The sequence below is a fragment of the Eumetopias jubatus genome, unplaced genomic scaffold (genome assembly GCF_037043125.1).
Source record: "Eumetopias jubatus isolate StellerSeaLion01/CBP00866 unplaced genomic scaffold, mEumJub1_p1.0 scaffold_5, whole genome shotgun sequence".
NCBI lineage: Eukaryota > Metazoa > Chordata > Mammalia > Carnivora > Otariidae > Eumetopias > Eumetopias jubatus.
In genome coordinates this window covers 74574221-74594464 of record NW_028274811.1, presented here as the reverse complement: position 1 = coordinate 74594464, position 20244 = coordinate 74574221, and the positions used below count along the sequence as shown (strand labels likewise).

Below are 20244 nucleotides of genomic sequence, written 5' to 3'. Positions count from 1 at the left end.
AGGAAGTGCTTTGTTAGCTACCATAATTGTTATTAACTTGCCACTTTCCACATGGAAATCAGTATGTTTCCAGGTCAATAACAGTATTCATTGGCTTAATTTTTAATGACTGAAAAGTTTTCTATTATATGAGTGCCCTATTGTTTATTTAACCAATCAAATATTGGGGGTCATTTAGATTGCGCCTACTTGCTTGGCTATCATGCTTCCAAGCAAAGTTAGCGGATTAAATTTTTGTGCCTACACTTACTCCTTCCCAATATCTCTCAAAAACTACAGTGAAGGGATTTCCTAAAAGCATAAACTCAAATACAGGGAGAACAGAAGTGGAAGCAATAGCAAGAAAATTGTGGAAGCAGAAAAGCAAATAGTTTAGCAGACCTAAGAAAATGGAATTCATTTTAAAGAATAGCTCTAAAAGGAAGCTGGTTTCTGCTAAGGGAAGCAATGTGAATGAAGAGCCCAACAGAAGAGTCAGGTCGCAAAGAGAACAGGCGGCCAGCATGGGTGTGAAGTCACTTCAGACTCAGGGGACCGCAGGTTGACTGAGCCTTAATTGTTTCACTTGCCTTACCTCCAAATCCACCTGAGGCCCCTGAACAATTGTTATGACGACCTATACCTATTCCATGTGTATTGGACCACACTTGCTTGATACAGTCCCAAGAGCGGATGAGCCAGCTCTTTTCTCACTTGTTTTTTAAAGATTTTATTTATTTACTTGCGAGAGAGAGAGAGAGAGGGCAAGCACGAGTGAAGGGGAGAGACAGAGAGAGAGAGGGAGAAGCAGGCTCCCCACTGGGCAGGGAGCCCAATGCGGGGCTCGATCCCAGGACCCTGAGATCATGACCTGAGCTGAATGAAGTCAGATGCTTAACCCACTGAGCCACCCAGGCACCCCTCACTTTTTTTTTCAAGATGGATATGTATGTGTTCTTACACAACTGAAAATCTATTGCTTTTACACATGACAAACAACTTGAGTCAGTTAAGACTCTGTTTCATTTTTTGTTGTTGTTGATTAGTAATCAGCATATTTCCCAATTTTTCCTTTTTACCTTTTGACCCCTTTCACCCGTTTCATCCTCTGCCCCCACCTCTGCCAACCACCAAACTGTTCTATCTATGAGCTTGTCTTTTGTTGCTGTTTGTTTTGTTTTTAGATTCCACATATAAGAGAAATAATACAGTCTTGTCTTCCTCTGACTTATTTCACTTAGCACAATGCCCTCAAGGTCCATCCATGTTGTCACAAATGGCAAGATTTCAGTATTTCTTTATGGCTAAATAATATTCTACTGTATATATACCACAATTTCTTTACCCATTCATCCATTGACAGGCACTTAGACTATTGCGCCCATTATTACAAGGTTATGAACTGTAAATATTATAAATGATGCTATTGTAAATACTGTGACAACAAACATGGGGATGCATATATTTTTTCAAGTTAGTATTTTCATTTTCTTTGGGTAAATACCCAGAAGTGGAATTGCTAGGTCATATGGTTCTATATTTAATTTTTTGAGGTAATTTTCACAATTGTTGCATCAATTTAGATTCCAATGAACAGTGCATGAGGGTTCCCTTTTTTTCCACATTCTTGCCAACACTTGCTATTTCTTGTCTGCTTTATAATAGTCATCCTAACAGGTGTGAGGCAATCTCTCATTGTGGTTTTGATTTGCATTTCCTTGATGATTAATTATGTTGAGCAATTTTTCATACCTGTTGGCCATCTGTATGTCTTCTTTGGAAAAATGTCTCTTTAGATTCTCTGCCCATTTTTTAATCAGGTTAGTTTCTGTGGTTGTTGCTGTTGTTGTTTGGTTTTACTATTGAGTTGTATTAGTTCTTTATATATTTTGGATAGAACGCCTTTATCAGATATATGATTTACAAATATCTTCTCCCATTCTGCAGGTTGCCTTTTCACTTTAATGGTTTCCTTTGCCATGCAGAAGCTTTTTAGTATGATGTAGTCTCATTTATTTTTGTTTATATTGCTTTTGCTGTCAGATTCAAAAAATCTCACTAAGATTTATGTCGAGCTTATTGCCTATGTGTCTGTCTAGGAATTTTAAGGTTTCAGGTTTTACATTCAAGTCCTTAATACTTTATTTTTTAAAAGATGGTATTGGCTTTGTTCAATGTTTCGTGTATTGAGCAGCATCCCAACTAACAGATAGAAAAGAGTTCTGAGGAACTATACAAAATGAAAGAATTTTATAAGCACAAGAGAGAAGTCTTTAATCCATTTTGAGTTAATTTTTTGTGTATGGTATAAGATAGTGGTCAGGTTTCATTCTTTTGCATGTGGCTATTCAGTTTTTCCAAAACCATTTATTGAAGAGACTGTCCTTTCTCCATTGTATATTCTTGACCCCTGAGGTGTAAATTAATTGACCATATGTCGATGGGTTTATTCTTGTGCTCTCTATTCTGTTCCTTTAATCTTTGGTCTGTTTTTATTTCAATACTATACTGTTTTAACTACTGTAGTTTTGTAATATAGTTGAAGTCAGGACATGTGATGCCTCCAGGGCTGTCTTTCTTTCTCAAGATTGCTATGGCTATTTGGGGTTTTTTGATGGTATCATACAAATTTTAGGATTATTCAATTTCCTTGAGAAATTGCATTGGAAATTTGATATGGATTGCATTGAATCTGTAGATTGCTTTGGATAGTAGGGACATTTTAACAATATGTATTCTTTTAATCCATGAGCATGGAGTATCTTTCCATGTATTTAGGTCTTCTTCAATTTCTTTCATTAATGTCTTGTAGTTTTCAACAGACAAGTCTTTCATCCCCTTGGTTAAATCTATTCTTAAGTATTTTATTCTTTTTGATGCAATTGTAAATGGAATTGTTTTCTTGATTTCTCTTTCTGATAGTTCGTTATTGGTATATAGAAATGCAGCAGATTTTTGTGTATTGATTTTGTATCAACTTTACTGAATTCATTAATTAGTCCTAAGAGTTTTAATGGAGTCTTCAGGGTTTTCTATTATTATTATTATAATCAATTTATGCAAATAGTAATAATTGAACTCCTTCCTTTCCAATAGAATGCCTTTTCTCTCTCTCCCTTTCTTTCTTCCTTCCTCCCTTCCCCTTCCTTTCCCTTTCCTTCCTTCCCTTCCCTTCCTCTTCCCTTTCCCCTTCCCCTTTCTTTTTCTTTCTTTCTTTCTTTTCTTTCTTTTCTTTTTTCTTTTCTTTTCTTTTCTTTTCTTTTCTTTTCTTTTCTTTTCTTTTCTTTCTTTCTTTCTTTCTTTCTTTCTTTCTTTCTTTCTTTCTTTCTTTCTTTCTTTCTTTCTCTTTCTTTCTTTCTTTCTTCCTTCCTTCCTTCCTTCCTTTTCTTCTTTCTTTCTCTCTCTCTCTTTCTCTTCCTTCCTCCCTCCCTCCCTCTCTATCCTTTCTTCCTTCATCCCTTCCTTTTCTTCTTCCTTCCTTCTTTTCTTCTTTCCTTCCTTCCTTCCTCCCTCTCTTCCTCCCTTCCTTCCTTCCTCCCTCCCTTCCTCCCTTCCTTCCTTACTTCCTTCCTTCCTCCCTCCCTTTTCTTCCTTCCTTCCTAATTGCTCTGGCTAGAACTTCTAATACCATGTCGAAATAAGGTGGTGAGAGAAGGTATTCTTGTGTTGTTCCTGATCTTAGGAAAGGCTTTCAGCTTTTCATGATTGAGAATGATATTAGCTACGGGTTTGTCATATATGGCTTTTCTCTTATGTTGAGGTATCTTCCCTCTATACCAACTTTGTTTAGAGATTTTTATCATAAATGGATGCTGATTCTTGTCAAATGCTTTTTCGGCATTTATTGAGATGACCATATGAATTTATCCTTAAGGTTGTTAATATGGCATACCACATTGATTGATTTGCGAATGTTGCATCACTGGAATAAATCCCACTTGATCATGGTGTATAATCTTTTTAATGTGCTCTTAAATTTGGGTTGCTAATATTTTGTTGAGGATTTTTACATCTATGTTCAGCATGGATATTCACCTATAATTTTCTTTTCTTATGATGTCCTTATCTGGTATTGATATCAAGATCATGCTGGTCTCCTAAAATGAGTTTGAAAGAGTTCTCTTCTATTCCATTGTTTGAAAGAGTATAAGAAAGACTGGTATTGATTATTCTTTGAATGTTTTGTAGAATTTACCAGTGAAGTCATCTGGTCCTGGACTTTTTTTTTTTTTAAGATTTTATTTATTTATTTGAGAGAGAGAGAGAGAATGAGAGATAGAGAGCACGAGAGGGAAGAGGGTCAGAGGGAGAAGCAGACTCCCCGCTGAGCAGGGAGCCCGATGTGGGACTTGATCCCAGGACTCCAGGATCATGACCTGAGTCGAAGGCAGTCGCTTAACCAACTGAGCCACCCAGGCGCCCCGCTGGACTTTTTTTTTGTTAGGAGGTTTTTGATTACGGACTCAATCTCCTTACTAGTAATCAGTCTGTTCAGATTGTGTATTTCATTATGATTTAGTCTTAGAAGATTGTATGTTTCCAGGAATTTATCCATTTCTTCTAGGTTATTCAATTTGTTGGCATATAATTGTTCATAATAGCATTATGATCCTTTGTATTTTTGTGGGATCAATTGTAATGTCTCCCCTTTTATTTCTGATTTCATTTATCGTAGTCTTTTTTTTTTTTGAGGCATCTGACTAAAGGTTTGTGAATATTATTTATCTTTTCAAAGAGCCAGCTCTTAGTTTCATTGATCTTTTTTTTTAGTCTATTTCATTTATTTCCATTCTGATCCTTTTATTTCCTTCCTCTTACTAAAATTGAGCTTTGTTTTTTTTTTTTTCTTTTTCTAGTTCCTTTAGCTATAAAGTTGGGTTGTTTATTTGAGACTTTTGTTGTTTGTTCCAGAAGGCGTTTATTGCTACAAACTTCCCCCTTACAACTACCTTTCCCTGCATCCCACAAATTCTGGTATATTTCCATTTTTGTATTTCCATCAAGATATTTTTTATTTCTCTTTTGGTTTCTTCTTTGACCCACTGTTTTTTAAGTAACAGACTGTTTAATCTCCACATATTTGTGAATTTTCCAGTTTTGTTCATATAATTAATTTCTTTAAGGATTTTATTTATTTGCTTATTTTGAGAGAGAGACAGACAGCGAGAGAGAGAGAGTGCACAAGCTGGGGACAGGTAGAGGAAGAGAGAGAATCTCAAGCAGATTCCACACTGAGGGTGGAGACCAATGTGGGGCTCAATCCCATAATTCTGAGATCATGACCTGAGCTGAAATCAAGAATCAGTCTCCCAACCAGTTGAGCCACCCAGGTGCCTCCATATAATTACTTTCAAATTTCATACAATTGTGTTCAGAAAAGATGCTTGATATGATTTCAGTCCTCTTAAACTTATTAAGACTTATTTTGTGGCCTAACATGTGATCTACCCTGAAAAATGTTCCTTGTGCACTTGAGAAGAATGTGTTTTCTGTTGCTTTTGGATGTAATGTTCTGTATATATCCATTATGTCCATCTGGTCTAATATGTCATTTAAGGCTGATGTTTCCTTGTTGATTTTCTATCTGGATAATCTATCTATTAATGTAAGTGGGATATTAAAATCCTGTACTATTATTGTATTTCTGTTTATTTCTCCTTCTAAATCTGTTAATATTGTTTTATATATTTAGGTGTTCCTATGGTAGATGCATAAATATTTACAAATTTTACAGCCTCTTGTTGGACTGACCTCTTTATCATTATGTAACACCTGTCTTGGTCTCTTATTCCTGTCTTTGTTGTAAAGTCTTTCTTGTCTAAGTACAGCTACTCCAGCTTTCTTTTGGTTTCCATTTGCATGGAATATCTTTTTCCATCCCTTTGCTTTCAGTCTGTGTGTGTGTCCTTACACCTGAAGCAAGTCTCTTAGAGGCCAAATATAGATGGATCTTTTTAAATCCATTGAAGCACTCTATGCATTTTGATTGGATAATTTAGTCCTATTTACATTTAAAGTAATTAATGTAGATATGTACTTACTGCCATTTTGTTAATTGTTTACTGGCTGTTTTTTGTAGTTCCTCACTGTTCCTTTCCTTTTCTCTAGCTCTCTTCTTTTGTGCTTGATGACTTTTTTTAGTGGTATATTTATATTTCTTTCTCCTTATCTTTTGTGTATTTACTATAGGTTTTTGCTTTGTGATTGCATAGATTATACATAACTTATATTTATAACAGTCTAATTTACATTGGAAGCTGGAACAAAAAGAGATGTTAAAATAAAAAGGATTACTTGAAAGTCTGTTTTAGAAGCACCCAGACCCCTGGCTCCCCTCATCACTCTCCACTGCCAGGAAACCAGTCACTTGCGACCCTAGCCACAGAGAGAAGGTTTCTTCCCGAGAGAGTAAAACAGGGATTCACAGTCACAGTTAAAGCTGGAGGTTTCATACGGAACTAAGTGAGGTCTAACGAATCCTGAGTTCTCCAGGCTTCTCTTCCCTCTGGCAGCCAACCCCTCTGCCTCCATACTGAGGATTAGTAAGTCTTCTCTGTAGGACCTGACTGACCCAAGAGGAACAATTTAAAGACCCTGAGTTCCAAATTTTCTCCACTCAATTTGGCTAGCCCATTCAAAAGCAAAGCTTGCCATTGTCAGTCCTCATTGAAATGATCACGACTTCTAATTGGCCTTTCCTTACCTAATTCTTTTTTTTTTTAAAGATTTTATTTATATATTTGTCAGAGAAAGAGAGACACAGAGAGAGAGAGCACAAGTAGGGGGAGAGGCAGGCAGAGGGAGAAGCAGGGTCCCCACTGAGCAGGGAGCCAGATGCAGGACTCAATCCCAGGGTCCTGGGATCATGACCAGAGCCTAAGACAGGTGCCCAATCAACAAAGCCACCCAGGCATCCCCCTTACCTAATACTTAAACAAGGCCCAGCAACCAAGGATCACCAGAGATCAGAGGAATGACTTTGTTATGACAGAGGGAGCTGAAATCCAACAGGAAAAAATAACTTGGTGGGCTGCACAGGGGAAGGAAAACTTCAAACAAACAAACAAACAAACAAAAAAACCCAAAAAACCTGGTATGAATATTCTCAAAGACAGGGAAAAAATAGTGCAACCATGAGAAAAACAGGGACAAACAAAAAGGAATATTCCTAAGACAAACAAACAAAAAAGATTCCTTGGAAATAAACAGTATGATGGCAAAAATGAAAATGAAAAAGTCAGTGGAAAGAATGGAATATAAATTAAGAAAAATTTCCCAGAAATAACAGCAAAAGAAAAAGGATTGTAAATGAGAGAGAAAAGAAAATTTTTATGTATTATAGACAATGATTTGATGAAAATATTAGGAGAAAGATTTTTAAATATATAAACCAGCAGATTTTGTAGCATGAGATAAAATCAGAAAAGAATTTAACTTCTAAAAGGTATTTAAAAATACAGAAAAGCAGGTACTAGAACTCTATTAGCAATCTTTCTAAATTAAACAAATTTTATACCTGGCAACAACAAAATAAAAAAAAATCTGTTACATAAGGCTTATTGGCTAATCATGACCTCAATGCACCTATTTTTGATGAGAATGAAAAGGCCTAAACCAGAAATGCAGACAAGTATAAAGAATACCCTCTTTATGTAAATCTGCCCAGCTAGTCTTTACAAGCTCCAAAAAGTGTGTGTGTGTGTGTGTGTGTGTGTGTGTGTGTGTGTGTGAATAAACTCTCAACTCCCCTGGCTTCTCCTATGACTACTGTGATTCAGCCAAGAGAAATTATTAACCAACAGACTTAACTTTTTTACCTTCATTCTATATATTGTCAAGATTCATTTGGAATTCTGTGAGGTTCTATATGTTATTAGTTACTGAGAGTATTTTGACAAGATCAAGTATACTCTAGCAAAATAAAATGAAGAACTGAGACAATTAGGAAGAAATCCTAGACCTAATATTTCACTTTCCCTAAAATATGCAGGAATGGAGACTAAAATGTTCTTAAAATTCTCTGCTTTGTTTTCCTTCTATCCTTAATCAATGTCAATACCTTGCAGAGGGGTGCAGAGAGCAGGCAATTGTCAAGTAAATCTGATTCATGTATATTCACAGTTTTGAACTGATGCTCAGTGGAATCACCTAGAACACTCTATGCCATACCAATTCAATCTTAATCTCTGGGTGTGCCAGCAATGCTGCTTAAAAGCTCTTCAAATGATTCTAATGTGCAGTAAGAATTGACAACCACTGATAATCGAATCTATAATTGAGGCTAAAAAAAAACACTTGGAAGCCTGTGCTTGGCATTGGCTATTTTTATTTCTTTAAAAGCCAGTTATTGCCAAATACCTACTTTTTTTGGAAGTTGTAGATATAGTGCCCAAATAGGTGACCACATTTTGTTAGTTTAAGTGGTTTCATATTTGGCACTGGGCCCTCTAGTTTCCCAGCACTTAGGTGCAAGCAGGTGGGGGTTGGGGTGAGAAGTAGGGACTGACAACATCTTTCTTGGAGTGTCTGGCTGACTTGAAGCAAAAGATACGTAAGATTTCTGTTGGACTGCCAATAAAGTGACAATGAATAATGATTCTATGTCTAGTTATGCATCTTTATAGGAAAGAGTTTAAAACTTAATGTCAGGGCATTACATTTGGGTCTAACATTAGCAAGCTCTGGGCACAAACATGGGCTATTTTCCTCCTTGTGAGAGGGCTGGAGCCCCACAGTGAAGTGTGAGCAAATGATCACTTCAACCTAATGACTGTCTTTCTGGTTGGTTCAGGGACGTTATATATATATATATTTTCCTTTGAGTAATTACTCTGTACTTTTCCCCCAGGTTCCGTGGCATTTTCTCTAAAGAGATAATAATAGAGCTAGCCTAATACTGGAAAATAACCTCAGGCAGTCTATTTCAAATGCTTAAAAAAGAGAGAGAGAGAGAGAGAGAAAAGAAGAAAGGAAGGCAGGAAGCGAGAAGAGGAGGATGAAGGGATGAAGAGGTTGTGATGACATGACCACAACGGGGGGGGTGGGGGGCGAAGGAGTGGGGAGCTGGGCCGACTCCCGGTAAGGGCCTTTCACATGTTTCTCAGGATCTCTCAGGGTATTTGCTGAAGTCTGCAGATTCCTAGGCCCCACACTATCCCCAAATCATGATGGAAAGAGGGATGCTTAGGAATGTTCATTTTCAACAAGCTCCCCGGGTGAGTTTTATGCATTACAAGCTGAAAATTATTGGCTGACTATAGGCTGCCTACTAATGCCAGGGATGCTATCCAATATAACCCATTTATTTTTTTAAGCTTCCAGCCTTCCAAAACAACAAAGGGCAATCATATTTTGAGATAACATAAATCCAGGGACATAGTGCTTCTGGGATTAATCTCAGACCATGGGCAGTTCTCTTTGATGTGAAGCCAGTAAAGTGACAAGAGAAGACAGACCAGTAATCACAACGGTTAGCCTGAGCACGTGCCCTGTGCTGAACCCCGTCCTAAGTGACTGACAGGAGGTGGTCACCCTCAGGTCTCAGAAGCGGTTCTCGGTAATATCTTCCCAGCCGCACAGAGGAGGCGGCTGAAGCTTCAGGGTAAGTAAATTATGCTAATTACCAACGGGAGTAAGGGGCAGAAGCCTCGCCCTCCACTGCTTAAACTGTGGCACCGCCAACTATTCCGTGCAAATGGGCAGAGAAGCCCTGCAGACCTGCGTTGTTAGCTTTAGCTCTGTCCGATGAATTAGGCAAACTCTTGGCCTCCCTGTCTGCGACTTGGGGTATTTTTCTGTGAAATGAGAATGGGAATAATGATGGAGTGAGAAGGGGGTAGCTGTGAAATCTTTATGAAAAGTGTAAAGGACCATATAAATGTCGATTGTCGTTATATTCCTGTAACCACGGCTCGTGTGAGCCAGATCTAACCCTTCCCACACGAAGTTAGGAAGTAAAAATGAGGGAACTGTGTGACTACTCAATCACACAGAGAGAATCACAGGCTGGTTCTAATACCAGAAGGACAAGGTGAAGGGGTAAATTTTTTTTTAAAAAGGTGCCCCCTTTGTCTATTTTCTTTGTGTGCCTCGAGGTCTGACGGCCGCTCTTAATGGTGACCGTTGGACACACTGACTCATGCTTTCACACAATTCCTTTCCAGCGTACTTGACAACACTGAGTCAACATAGTATCCTATTTTGTTTAAGGTGCCATTTTTACAGAACGTGTTTAGAAGGAGCAACTCTCTAGGTCTTCCCATTACCTTGAATTCTGTCACTGTTTCTCTTCCCCCATGAAATCAAATGCCAAATGTTCAGAGGAAGGATCTGCTACCCACAGGTGGCTGTGTGAGCTGTGGGGAAATTACTTCCCTCTTCTGCATTTCAGTGAGCTGGAGCTCATCAAAGCTATCCTGCTTCTCTCAGCAGGCTTATGAGAAAAACCGAGACTATGCAAGACTATGATAGAAAGAAATAAAAGAGGAAGAGGAGCATGCTGGAAACTAGTGAGTAGGAAAAGAGGAGGGGGATATGAGAGGTGAGCTAGGCAGGCTTCAGCTCTGAAATCATCTCCCTATCCACTGTGCCAGCGCAACCCCACAAACTCCTCTCCATTTGAAAACCACTTTTATAACAAACAGGTGTTTTCAGCCTGCTATTTTCTCAGTAAAAATAACTTATTTATTTGCACTGGAAAATGTTGTAGGTATGTTATATATAATAACTGCATCAAGAAAGCTTCTATTGTAGCCCCATTTTATAAAGGAGGGAACTAAAGCAAAGAAGGGTCAAAAACACATCCAAACATCCCCAGCTGCTAAGTGGCAGAACTGGGATTCAAACCCAGGCAATCTGGCTCTGGGGTCTGCTCTCATTTCTGTGCTTACTGCTTTTTGAAATTGTGTCCATCGAGAGTTTGGGCCCAGTTTGTCAAATGATGCCAGTTTTCCAGTGAACTCTCAACTAACCTTGCAAATAAAATTAAGGCCACTGCTTCTGCTGTGTCCAGCAACAGGGCATAAGGAGAACAGAAAGTGGATCGCCAGCCACGATACCCCACAAAACATTTTCTCACACCCATTTTGCCCCCAGCTTTCCCACCGCCAAAACACCACATTCCCCCACGTGTAGGTGTGGCCCCTCCCTGGATCCCTGATAAATCTGGAGTGCAGAGTCAGAAGAATGTAAATAGCCTTAAATTGACCTCTTTGCCTTGCTAAAATCCTTCACACACCCCCACCCATAAGCTCATTTCTTTCCTAAATTCAGGGCCTGGGAATGAACTCTTGGCCCCCTGTTAGTTTCTCCCTGGGATGTAACAACCCAGACCCGGCTAACTCATGTTTGCTTAAGATATTCGACCCACTGATCTTTGCCTCTTTCCTGCTAGGATAAGGATACAGCAGGGCCAAGTCTGAGCAGTAAAGGAAAGAGTCTGCGGGTAGCTCTGGGGAAAGGGTTGCAGACACAAATATTCAGAGGAGACAGGCAGATACCATAACCGAATGGAGTAAGTCAGGCTTAAGAGAATCTTGTCTTCAAACACTTGGTTCCCCCTGCTGTGTTTTGTGTTCCCACTTTTGATAGAGTTAAGAATACCTGAACTCGACCATAAGAAAAAAAAAGTGGAGGGTAAACAGAACTGCAGAAATTGATACTTGGTCTCCTTGTGTGAGAGAAGGAGGGGGATTCCTGTTGTTGTAAGGGAATTCAAACTTCTATTTTCCAGGTTTTTATGAAACATCTCTTGAGTTTGTCAGAAACCAATTTAGAATTTTTAAAATAATGTGCTGTGGACTGATTCTGCTTTCATGGGTTTGTTTTCTCTTTCCAGTAGGTGGTGGTCAAAGAGGCCCAGGAGAGGAGACCAGAGATAAGCAGCTGAGAACTGAGTTGCCTGTGCTAGAGTAGGAAGCTGCTGAGTCCCCCCACCCCCATCAGACTGGTCTTCTTTAGGCTTTCTTTCTAGCAAGGCTGCTGAGGGACATGCAACAATGGACTGAACCTAACTTTCCCTTTGCCTCTCATCTCCCTCCTGTGAATGTGAATGTTGGAATTAATCTGCTTATCGTTTGATAAATGGCAATCCTTGAAGGATTGCACTGAAGCTATTGTAAACCCGCAAGGAAAAGCAGGCCTCAAACAATTGTCTCTAATTGTGGTTAAAAGGGTGGGTCAATCTGATCCCAGATATGACGAGCAAGAAATACAATCAGCAAGACCGAGAAGCAATCTCCTGACGTGCAGAATAATAACTAGTTAGGGTCATAAACACAAATATCTATGCAAGTGAAATTACTTTGATTTTATCTAAAAAATACAAATTTAGATATTACTAATATACTGTGGCTCTTCTCATCATCCGTTCAACAATTGTTTTTGCACCGAAATATTCTTTCTCAAATACTAATTTCACAGTGGAGAATAGCCTGGCCAATGCCACCTTGACCAAGCAATCAGAACCAGCCTCACGAGTAATTAGACATGTGGATAGCTATGCCTCCTGATGCAAGGCAGTGAGAATAACACTACTTCTTGCTAAAAAGTGTGTTGAACTCCAATCTAGTCATGAGGAAACTTGAAATGTGTTTAACACCGTACCACAGGTAAGATGTAAACCTTCGAGAAAACTGAATGAAGGATATGTAGGTGCTCTGGGTACTATTTTTGCAACTTTTTGTGAATCTAAAATTATTTCAACTTAAACGTAAGAAAAAGAAATTAGCTTTTTTTCATAACCCTACCCTTAAGTCCACTTTAAATAACTTTAAATTAGATATTATCTAAATTAATTCAACATTGATATTTACTTTTAAATTCTGAATGATGCTTAAGTGCATGAACTATAGGAGGAATAATATTCAGGATGGAAAAATGAGGATTGTCAATGCCTATTCTTTACATACTTTCTGCCTGCCGAAGGGCATGGTGATTGTTGTTTGTGTTCCAAAACACTCTTCCTTCCATTATTATAGGGACTTCCTTCCTTGGGGGAATTGCTCTTTTCTTACAGAAAACACACGATGTGGCTGTAAATCCTAGTGAAAGTAATACAGTCCTCCCACGTTCAAAAACAAGGTTGGCCTCATGGCCTACATCTGGCCAATCACAATAGTAACACTTCCTGGCTACAGTGATTGGTCCAGGGTGAACATATCGGTCAAGCCTAGCACCTTGAGTTTTTCTCGGGGACTTTCATATTGAGCATGGAAAAGAGGTCCTCTTTTTCTCCTTGTATTATCACCTGGAAAGCTCCTGACCCCAGAAGCGCCAACAGTCACGTATTCACCCTGTGGGAGAGACTGAGAAATGAGAGCTACAAAGATGTAGAACCTGAGAAGTGAGGGAGAGAGAGAGAATGGAAGAAGGAAAGAGAGAGAGACACTCGCTAATGCTATTTAAGTCTCTGGGTACACTGTCCTTGACCAACTCTTTTTTCATGCTTCAGTTACACAAACCAAGATATTTCTTTTTTCCTGCTGAAGCCAGTTTCAGTTAGGATACACCTCTTTGTCTTTTTAAACCAAAATGATTTTGATTCCTACAAGATGACTTTTGTTTTGATAGATGAAAATGTTATCTGTATCAGGTGATACTGTTATACTACTACCACTTGGGGCTGATTCAGGAGGAGGAGGCAGGTAATATGGGTAAATTTCAATTCAAGAATAAATTCATTCTAAAAGGGAAGCACCTGAACTCGGTGTCAGAGATCACTGACGAATATTAGAAAGCAGAACACGGATCAGTACTGAAAGACTAGATGTGGTCAAAAATTCTCAGTTTCAAGAATAAAAAGAAGGAAAATTCCATGAACTAGATCAGTGGGCTACCATTAATTTCAGAACGAATTATTAAAATTTTGGTTTCTATTACTCACAAAATAAATATTGATCACTGGCACCTAGCATGACATAGAGCAAGTCATACTAATGCCAGTGAGAATTAGTGCTATAGTCACTATGTATCTGGACTTCACCATGTCACGTGACAAGGTCTTTCTGCTATCCTTTTAATAAATTAATTAGGTAAATTAGTAACTGCTTCTAATGCCTAATAATTATTAAGTCGGTTAACTTGTAGGGAAGTTTCTGGTGGCTCTATCTTCTGTCCCAGCTTTGCAAATCTTTTTATTAATAGCCTGAATGAAGACACCAGTGGAAAACTGACTATATCTGTATATAGCATAAAGCCAGGAGAGAATAACTGGATGATGAAATCAAGATTCAAGATATCGTGAGAGGCTGAAATGAGTCTTACACTTAGACCCCTGCCTCCATACACACAGATAACAAAAACACAAAAAATGTACAAGTTTGGGTGAAAATGTGACTTAGCAGTACATGTGACCATGAATAAAGATCCTAGTCAAGTTCAATAAGAAAAAAATAAAGCTAACTCAATTTTAGGCTAGAGTGGCAGAAGGATAGTTCCCAAAAAGAGGTGAGATTCTTGCCCTAATTGGCATGGATTTAGCCAATAGTACTATATTACATTTCACACGCCATATTTCAAAAAGTATATACAAAGAGATCCTGTCCAGAAAAGACCAACCAGGATTCAAAAATCATTAAAAAGACTGAGGGTGTTTAACCTAGGGTAGGAAAATTTTAGGCAAGACATAATAATCTGTCTTCAAAGTCTGAAGAGCTGTCATATATAAAAGAGATTGAGACTTATCCGTGTGGTGCTACAGGGCAAAATTAGCATGCTTGACTGGAAGTAGGTAATGAGGGAAGATTTATGCCATTATAAGGAAGGACTCTGTAACCACTTGAGCCAATTCAAACTAAAGAAAGGACTGTTTTGGGAGACCATGAATTACCTCACTCTTGACAGGAATATTCCCAAGGAATGTCATATATTGGGGCGGGTGGGAGACTTAACTAGATCAATGCTTCTCAGACTTTAATTGCATATGAATCACCAGGGACTTATCAAAAATGCAAATTCTGATTCAGTAGTTCTGGGATGGGTGCTGAGAGACTGAATTTCTAACAAGCTCCAAAGTAATGCCTATCATGCTGGTATGTGGACCACACTCTGAGAACCAAGGAACTAGATACTTTTAAGATCACTTCTCACTACTGAGAGTCTACAATTCTCATCGAAAAATGCACTTCAGGAACCTAGAAAGCAGTTATATCTTGGACTTTCCTTATAAAAATGTCAGTGTTTGAGAGCATAAAGGAAGCAGGAGCATGCTTGGAAATGGAAGCAGGAGTACTCCAAAACTCAGTCAGTGAATGCATGTTTTAAAAGAACTGTTCTAGGGATGCCTGGGTGGCTCAGTCGGTTGAGCATCTGCCTTCGGCTCAGGTCGTGATCCTGGGATCGAGCCCCTCATCGGGCTCCTTGCTCAGCAGGGAGCCTGCTTCTCCTTCTCCCACTCCCTCTGCTTGTGTTCCCTCTCTCGCTGTGTCTCTCTCTGTCAAATAAATAAAATCTTAAAAAAAATAAAAAATAAAAAAATAACTGTTCTAAAGAAAGATTGTTGATAAATACTTGCACATGACTACATTTAATTATCTACTTTCACTAGAAACACCAATAATTTTTAATATTTGGAATTAATAGCATGTATTTCTTCAATTTTAATAATTCAATTCTATATTGAAGTCAAAACTCTGTCTAGTTTATTCAACCAAAGTCCTTCGTAATTATTCATCCACCTCAAAGTCTTTCCGTGTACACACTTTGCTTTATTTTTCTCTTACTTCCTTTTCTGTAGATCAGAGCTTTCCAAATGGAATTATAGACGTCCTTCAAGATATTTGTCTTCTCAACCATTGGGAAGGCCATGCAAATAGCTTTATCCTGGGCTCCTAAGAGAAAGACCCAACTAGATTGGCATTTAGGCAATCATGATTATTACTCATTGGTCTGGCCTCAGGGTAGTGAGCTCAACCTAGCTGAGTGTCTAGCACCTTGATACCTACTTCAGCAGCTTGCTGCAAGCATGTCCCTTTGCATCATGAGAAAGGGATCTGTGGATTTGCTGAAGGAATTCTTGTTCTACATGCTTAATTAGCATAGCATGCCTACCAAAATTTGGCCATAGAAGAACAGATAATGAGAAAGAAAGCCAGGAGCTCCTGGTAGGTGTATCTTCCCCTACATTAAATACTTTTACCCATTTGTGGCAATGTAGATGCATGATAACATCTCTAAAGGACATGTATTTTCTAATTTAGAATTTCAGTATTATTTTGTAATACTTGACATATAAAATCTAGGTAAATTTTAAATATATAGCATCCCCATGAAATTCTAATGGTAAATTTGGAAAGGAAATAAACAAAAGAATTGCTATATTTAAAATCAAATGTTGAAAAAATTTTAATGGTTGTAAAAGTTGTTTCAAAATTTTTATTCTCTACTTGTGCAAATATAATTTTTTTGTTGACAGCAGCTATAAATAAATTTGAAAACATCATTGTTAAAATGTTTTGATTAGAATGATATATAAGCTTTCAAACACAAAAACTGAGACAAAAAGTTATATTGATGGAAGTATATTCATATTTCTAAATTTAAGGTTATCTACATTTAATTTTATATCTTTCTTTAAAAAATCTATTTTATTTTCTTATGAAAATTCTATCATAGGGAAGATAATGTAATGAATCTCTCTACAGAATTCCGTACATATGGCCCCAAATTTCCCCTAGTTTACTCGTTTGCCATACAAATATTGCTATTTTCTATGTTGGGAAACACTGCAATAGGTAGATTTGCTTCTATAATATGTTCTTTTACCAAGCATCTTCTACTTAAATCACAGACTAATTAATTACAAGCTAGTGTTAATATATAGTTACTGTTACTCAAAGGAAAACAAGTACATATACATAACAACTAAAATTGTTAAGCCTAAGTTACTTCCTTACTCCTCCTATGCAACTTGAAAACATTGGGATATTGTTCTGAAGGGTTAGCAATGTTCTTTTCCTTGACCTGAATGGTTACACAGTGTTCACTTTGTGATAAATCATGGCACACATTGTTTTGTGCCCTTTAGTGTACGTATTTTATTTCATAGTAACAAAAGTTTTTAAAATTTTTGTTTTCTAATACTAAAAAGATATGGTGATTATAGATCTCTGAGTATATTCTTACTTCCTGCTTATACTAGCCTTGGTTTTATTTCTCTCCAAGAAAATGTAATAAATGATTAACTTTATCACTCGGCAGTTGGGGAGGTCATGAAAGGCATAACACTCACTAGATAATTCATAATAGAAACACAGTTTTCTTCAGTTTCTGAATTATCCTGTTTTTATATAAATTAATCAGATGAATCTAATGCTATTCAAACCAACTTAAAGGTGATAAATGGCTCTTTTAATTCATGGTATAAAATACAACACTGATGGGCCGGGAGGTTATTACTATGATGCACAAAGCAGAATAGGGCTAGCCCTTGGTACGACAAAGATGAATTCTATACCTATTTGCATCTTTAGCTTTGGCAAACATTCACTTCTTCTGCATCCCAGAAATTGTGGCAAATAAGGTCCATAAGATAAATTGAGGCAATTTCAAAACAAATTACTGAGAGTATTTATACAGTTTGGATGGGAATATTCTGCTTTTGCTGTGAGAATTTAGTTTACCCTATTAGGCATATCAATCAAATGTTTACTCTTCATTTGTACAGTGCTCAATTTAACACAAATGCCCCATTAATGTGACACTCATTGCCAATGCTCTGCCAAACTGATTTACTTGAACAATAGTAAGAAAGGGGTAAATATATTCCTGCTGTAGCCATACCTACCTTTATTAAATATGTGCCATGAGTTTCTTTTGCCTTGCTAGCACACAGTTAGCATCTGTCTGCTGTGAGAATGAAATACCCTAGAGAGCTTGAGGCCAAAACTTGGGCTGAGACATGAAAGGGAAAAAAAGAAAGCTCACCCAGCCATCAACACTCACACATGTGAATTTACAGAGCAGACAAAAGAGTTATTAATCTCAGCCCATTCAACACCATCTCATGTGAGAGTTACACAGTATTATTATACACTCAACTGGATCACTTGGCTTATTAACATTGACATTTGTTTTTGTTAAGCTTTATTTTTAAAGAAATTATCAATCTAGTCTACATTTCTGCAAAAATGAAAGCAGAGGAAGAATTATCACTACTCAGTCTCATCCTCCACCGAGTCTTATTTGCTTCCCGTAGAGAATATCTCTCACTTCCTTTCTCCTCAATCTCATATGCCTTCTTTCCAATCTTATCCTTCTTCTTTCTCTGTAATAGGCTGCGCCCCCCGGTGGTTGGAAGCTTTAAAAAAAAAAAAAAGGGAAGGAAGGAAGGAAGGAAGGAAGAAGGAAGGAAAAGGGAAAAAGAAGAAAGACCTTTCACAGACAAGACTTTTAAGCCTCCACAATTTCACTTTTGGGATGCGTCCAACATGCTCGATGCAAGTAGTCACGATCAGGAACCTAACCACAGTTCCCCCCTGCAGTCAATTTCCTATTTTTTTCTATTTAAAAGAGGGGAAAGACACAGATCAGATGAGAAACAGCTTGGTTCTGGCTAGTTGCAAAAAGACAGCAGTTTCTGAGGCTCAAACCGAAGGGCCACTCTGGCCACAGCCGCGTGTGGCGCTGTCCATTCTTTAGTGCTGAATAGTACGCACTGGGGCTTTTCCAACCTGGTTCAACCCCTGAGGATTGAGATAGGTTCAGTCAGCCAAGGTAGACTGAATCCATTTTCGGGGTCTGTGTGGGGGTGGGTGGGAGGTGCGGGGGGCCATTTAGACTTTTGCTAGTTCTCTTTCCACGAAAAAAATGTTCTTCCACAGAGTGACACTGTGCATTTTATGGAAAAGTAATGACACAGCTTCAGCTCAAAACGAAAGTGAGGAGCTCTACTGAAGAAAAAATCAAAAGTTCAGAGTTAATGAAACCCGCTCTTTCTCTCCCTGAGTTAACACAACAGGGTTTGTGTCCCTAGACACCCTTGTTGATGGTTAAAGAAAATAATTTTCTTTTAAAAATCATGTGATTAATCATTTTCAGATGAGCACAGTAAAGGGGGGGTGATACTAGGCTTTGCAATATCTAGAATAGAATTTTAGATATCGTTTTACTGAGTTGAGAAAGTGAGGAGAGGAGGAACTAAACTGGGTTTTTTTTTTTTTTAGGTGGTTCAATGTTAGTTAAAAATACATTTTTAAAAGTATTGCTTTAACAATGTCTTCCAGACGTGCTTATTTTCTTAGGCAATTTAGATCAGAATCTGGGCAATAGAAGCTTCCCTCCTCTCTGCTCTACCCGTCTCTGTCCAATTTCAGACTTAAGACCCCTGTTCTTCACAGCAGGGGCTGATATCCACAGGGCTATTATAAGAATTCACCCCCCTCCCTGCCCCCCAACCCATGAGATAATTAAGTAAATGTAAAGAAAACGGACAGGAGGAATCACAGTGTACTGTAACTTCCAGCCTTTGGTTCTTGGTAGTGATATTCAAATAGGGGCACTTCTCTTTGAGAAGTGAAGGTGTTTCTCATGGCTACAGAATTTACAGTCAGTCAGGGAGCCGACTTAACTGATCCCAGCAAACGGTTCCTTCCTTTCCTTAATCCTTCTCTGCTTATTTTAGCCGCTTCTCCACCCCGCCGGGAATACCATCCAGATCTTAGTCCAGGTAGATCTGACGTCAAGAGATGGCTTTCGTCGATTTGACGTGTAAACACTCATTTCCATTCCGGCTTGGAAGGGCTGGGGCTCCACTCAGCCAGGAGACCAAAGAGCGCTCGCCACCGCCCAGCCTCTCCTCGCGCGCCTCCTATCTCTTAGCAGAGCCACCGGGAGCGAGAAGTGGTCCAGAGTCCGAGGGTGAAAAGGGCTAGTGTTTCTGGCTTTTCTCCTTTCTTGCTTCTTTTCTTGCTTCTTTCCCCCATCTCCTTCCGACTTGTGTGCAAGCGAGTGTGTGAGCCATGGAGCGAAGAGCCTGGACTCTGCAGTGTACTGCTTTCGCTCTCTTTTGCGCTTGGTGTGCACTGAACAGTGTAAAAGCGAAGAGGCAGTTTGTAAATGAATGGGCGGCGGAGATCCCCGGGGGACCGGAGGCAGCTTCGGCCATAGCGAAGGAGCTGGGCTATGACCTTTTGGGTCAGGTAAGAGTTTGCACTTTCCAGAAACTTTCTGGGGCCCACGGGGACTGGCGGGACTGACGCGCGATCTCCCAAGTGGAAGCCCCAGGTCGCACTCTCCTGAGCCCCGTGGCAAAGAGCAGAAGCTTCTGCA

The 20244-nt window shown here is 38.7% G+C and overlaps 1 protein-coding gene across 1 annotated transcript in view; it reads left to right on the top strand.

The window, feature by feature from the left end:
• The first annotated feature begins 19934 nt into the window (after window positions 1-19934).
• The window catches only part of PCSK1 (proprotein convertase subtilisin/kexin type 1), a 39472-nt gene continuing 39162 nt past the window's right edge, over window positions 19935-20244 (top strand). The window contains exon 1 of the mRNA XM_028092040.2: window positions 19935-20114. Coding sequence (XP_027947841.1) covers window positions 19935-20114 — 180 coding nt within the window. The remainder of the gene's footprint in view (window positions 20115-20244) is intronic.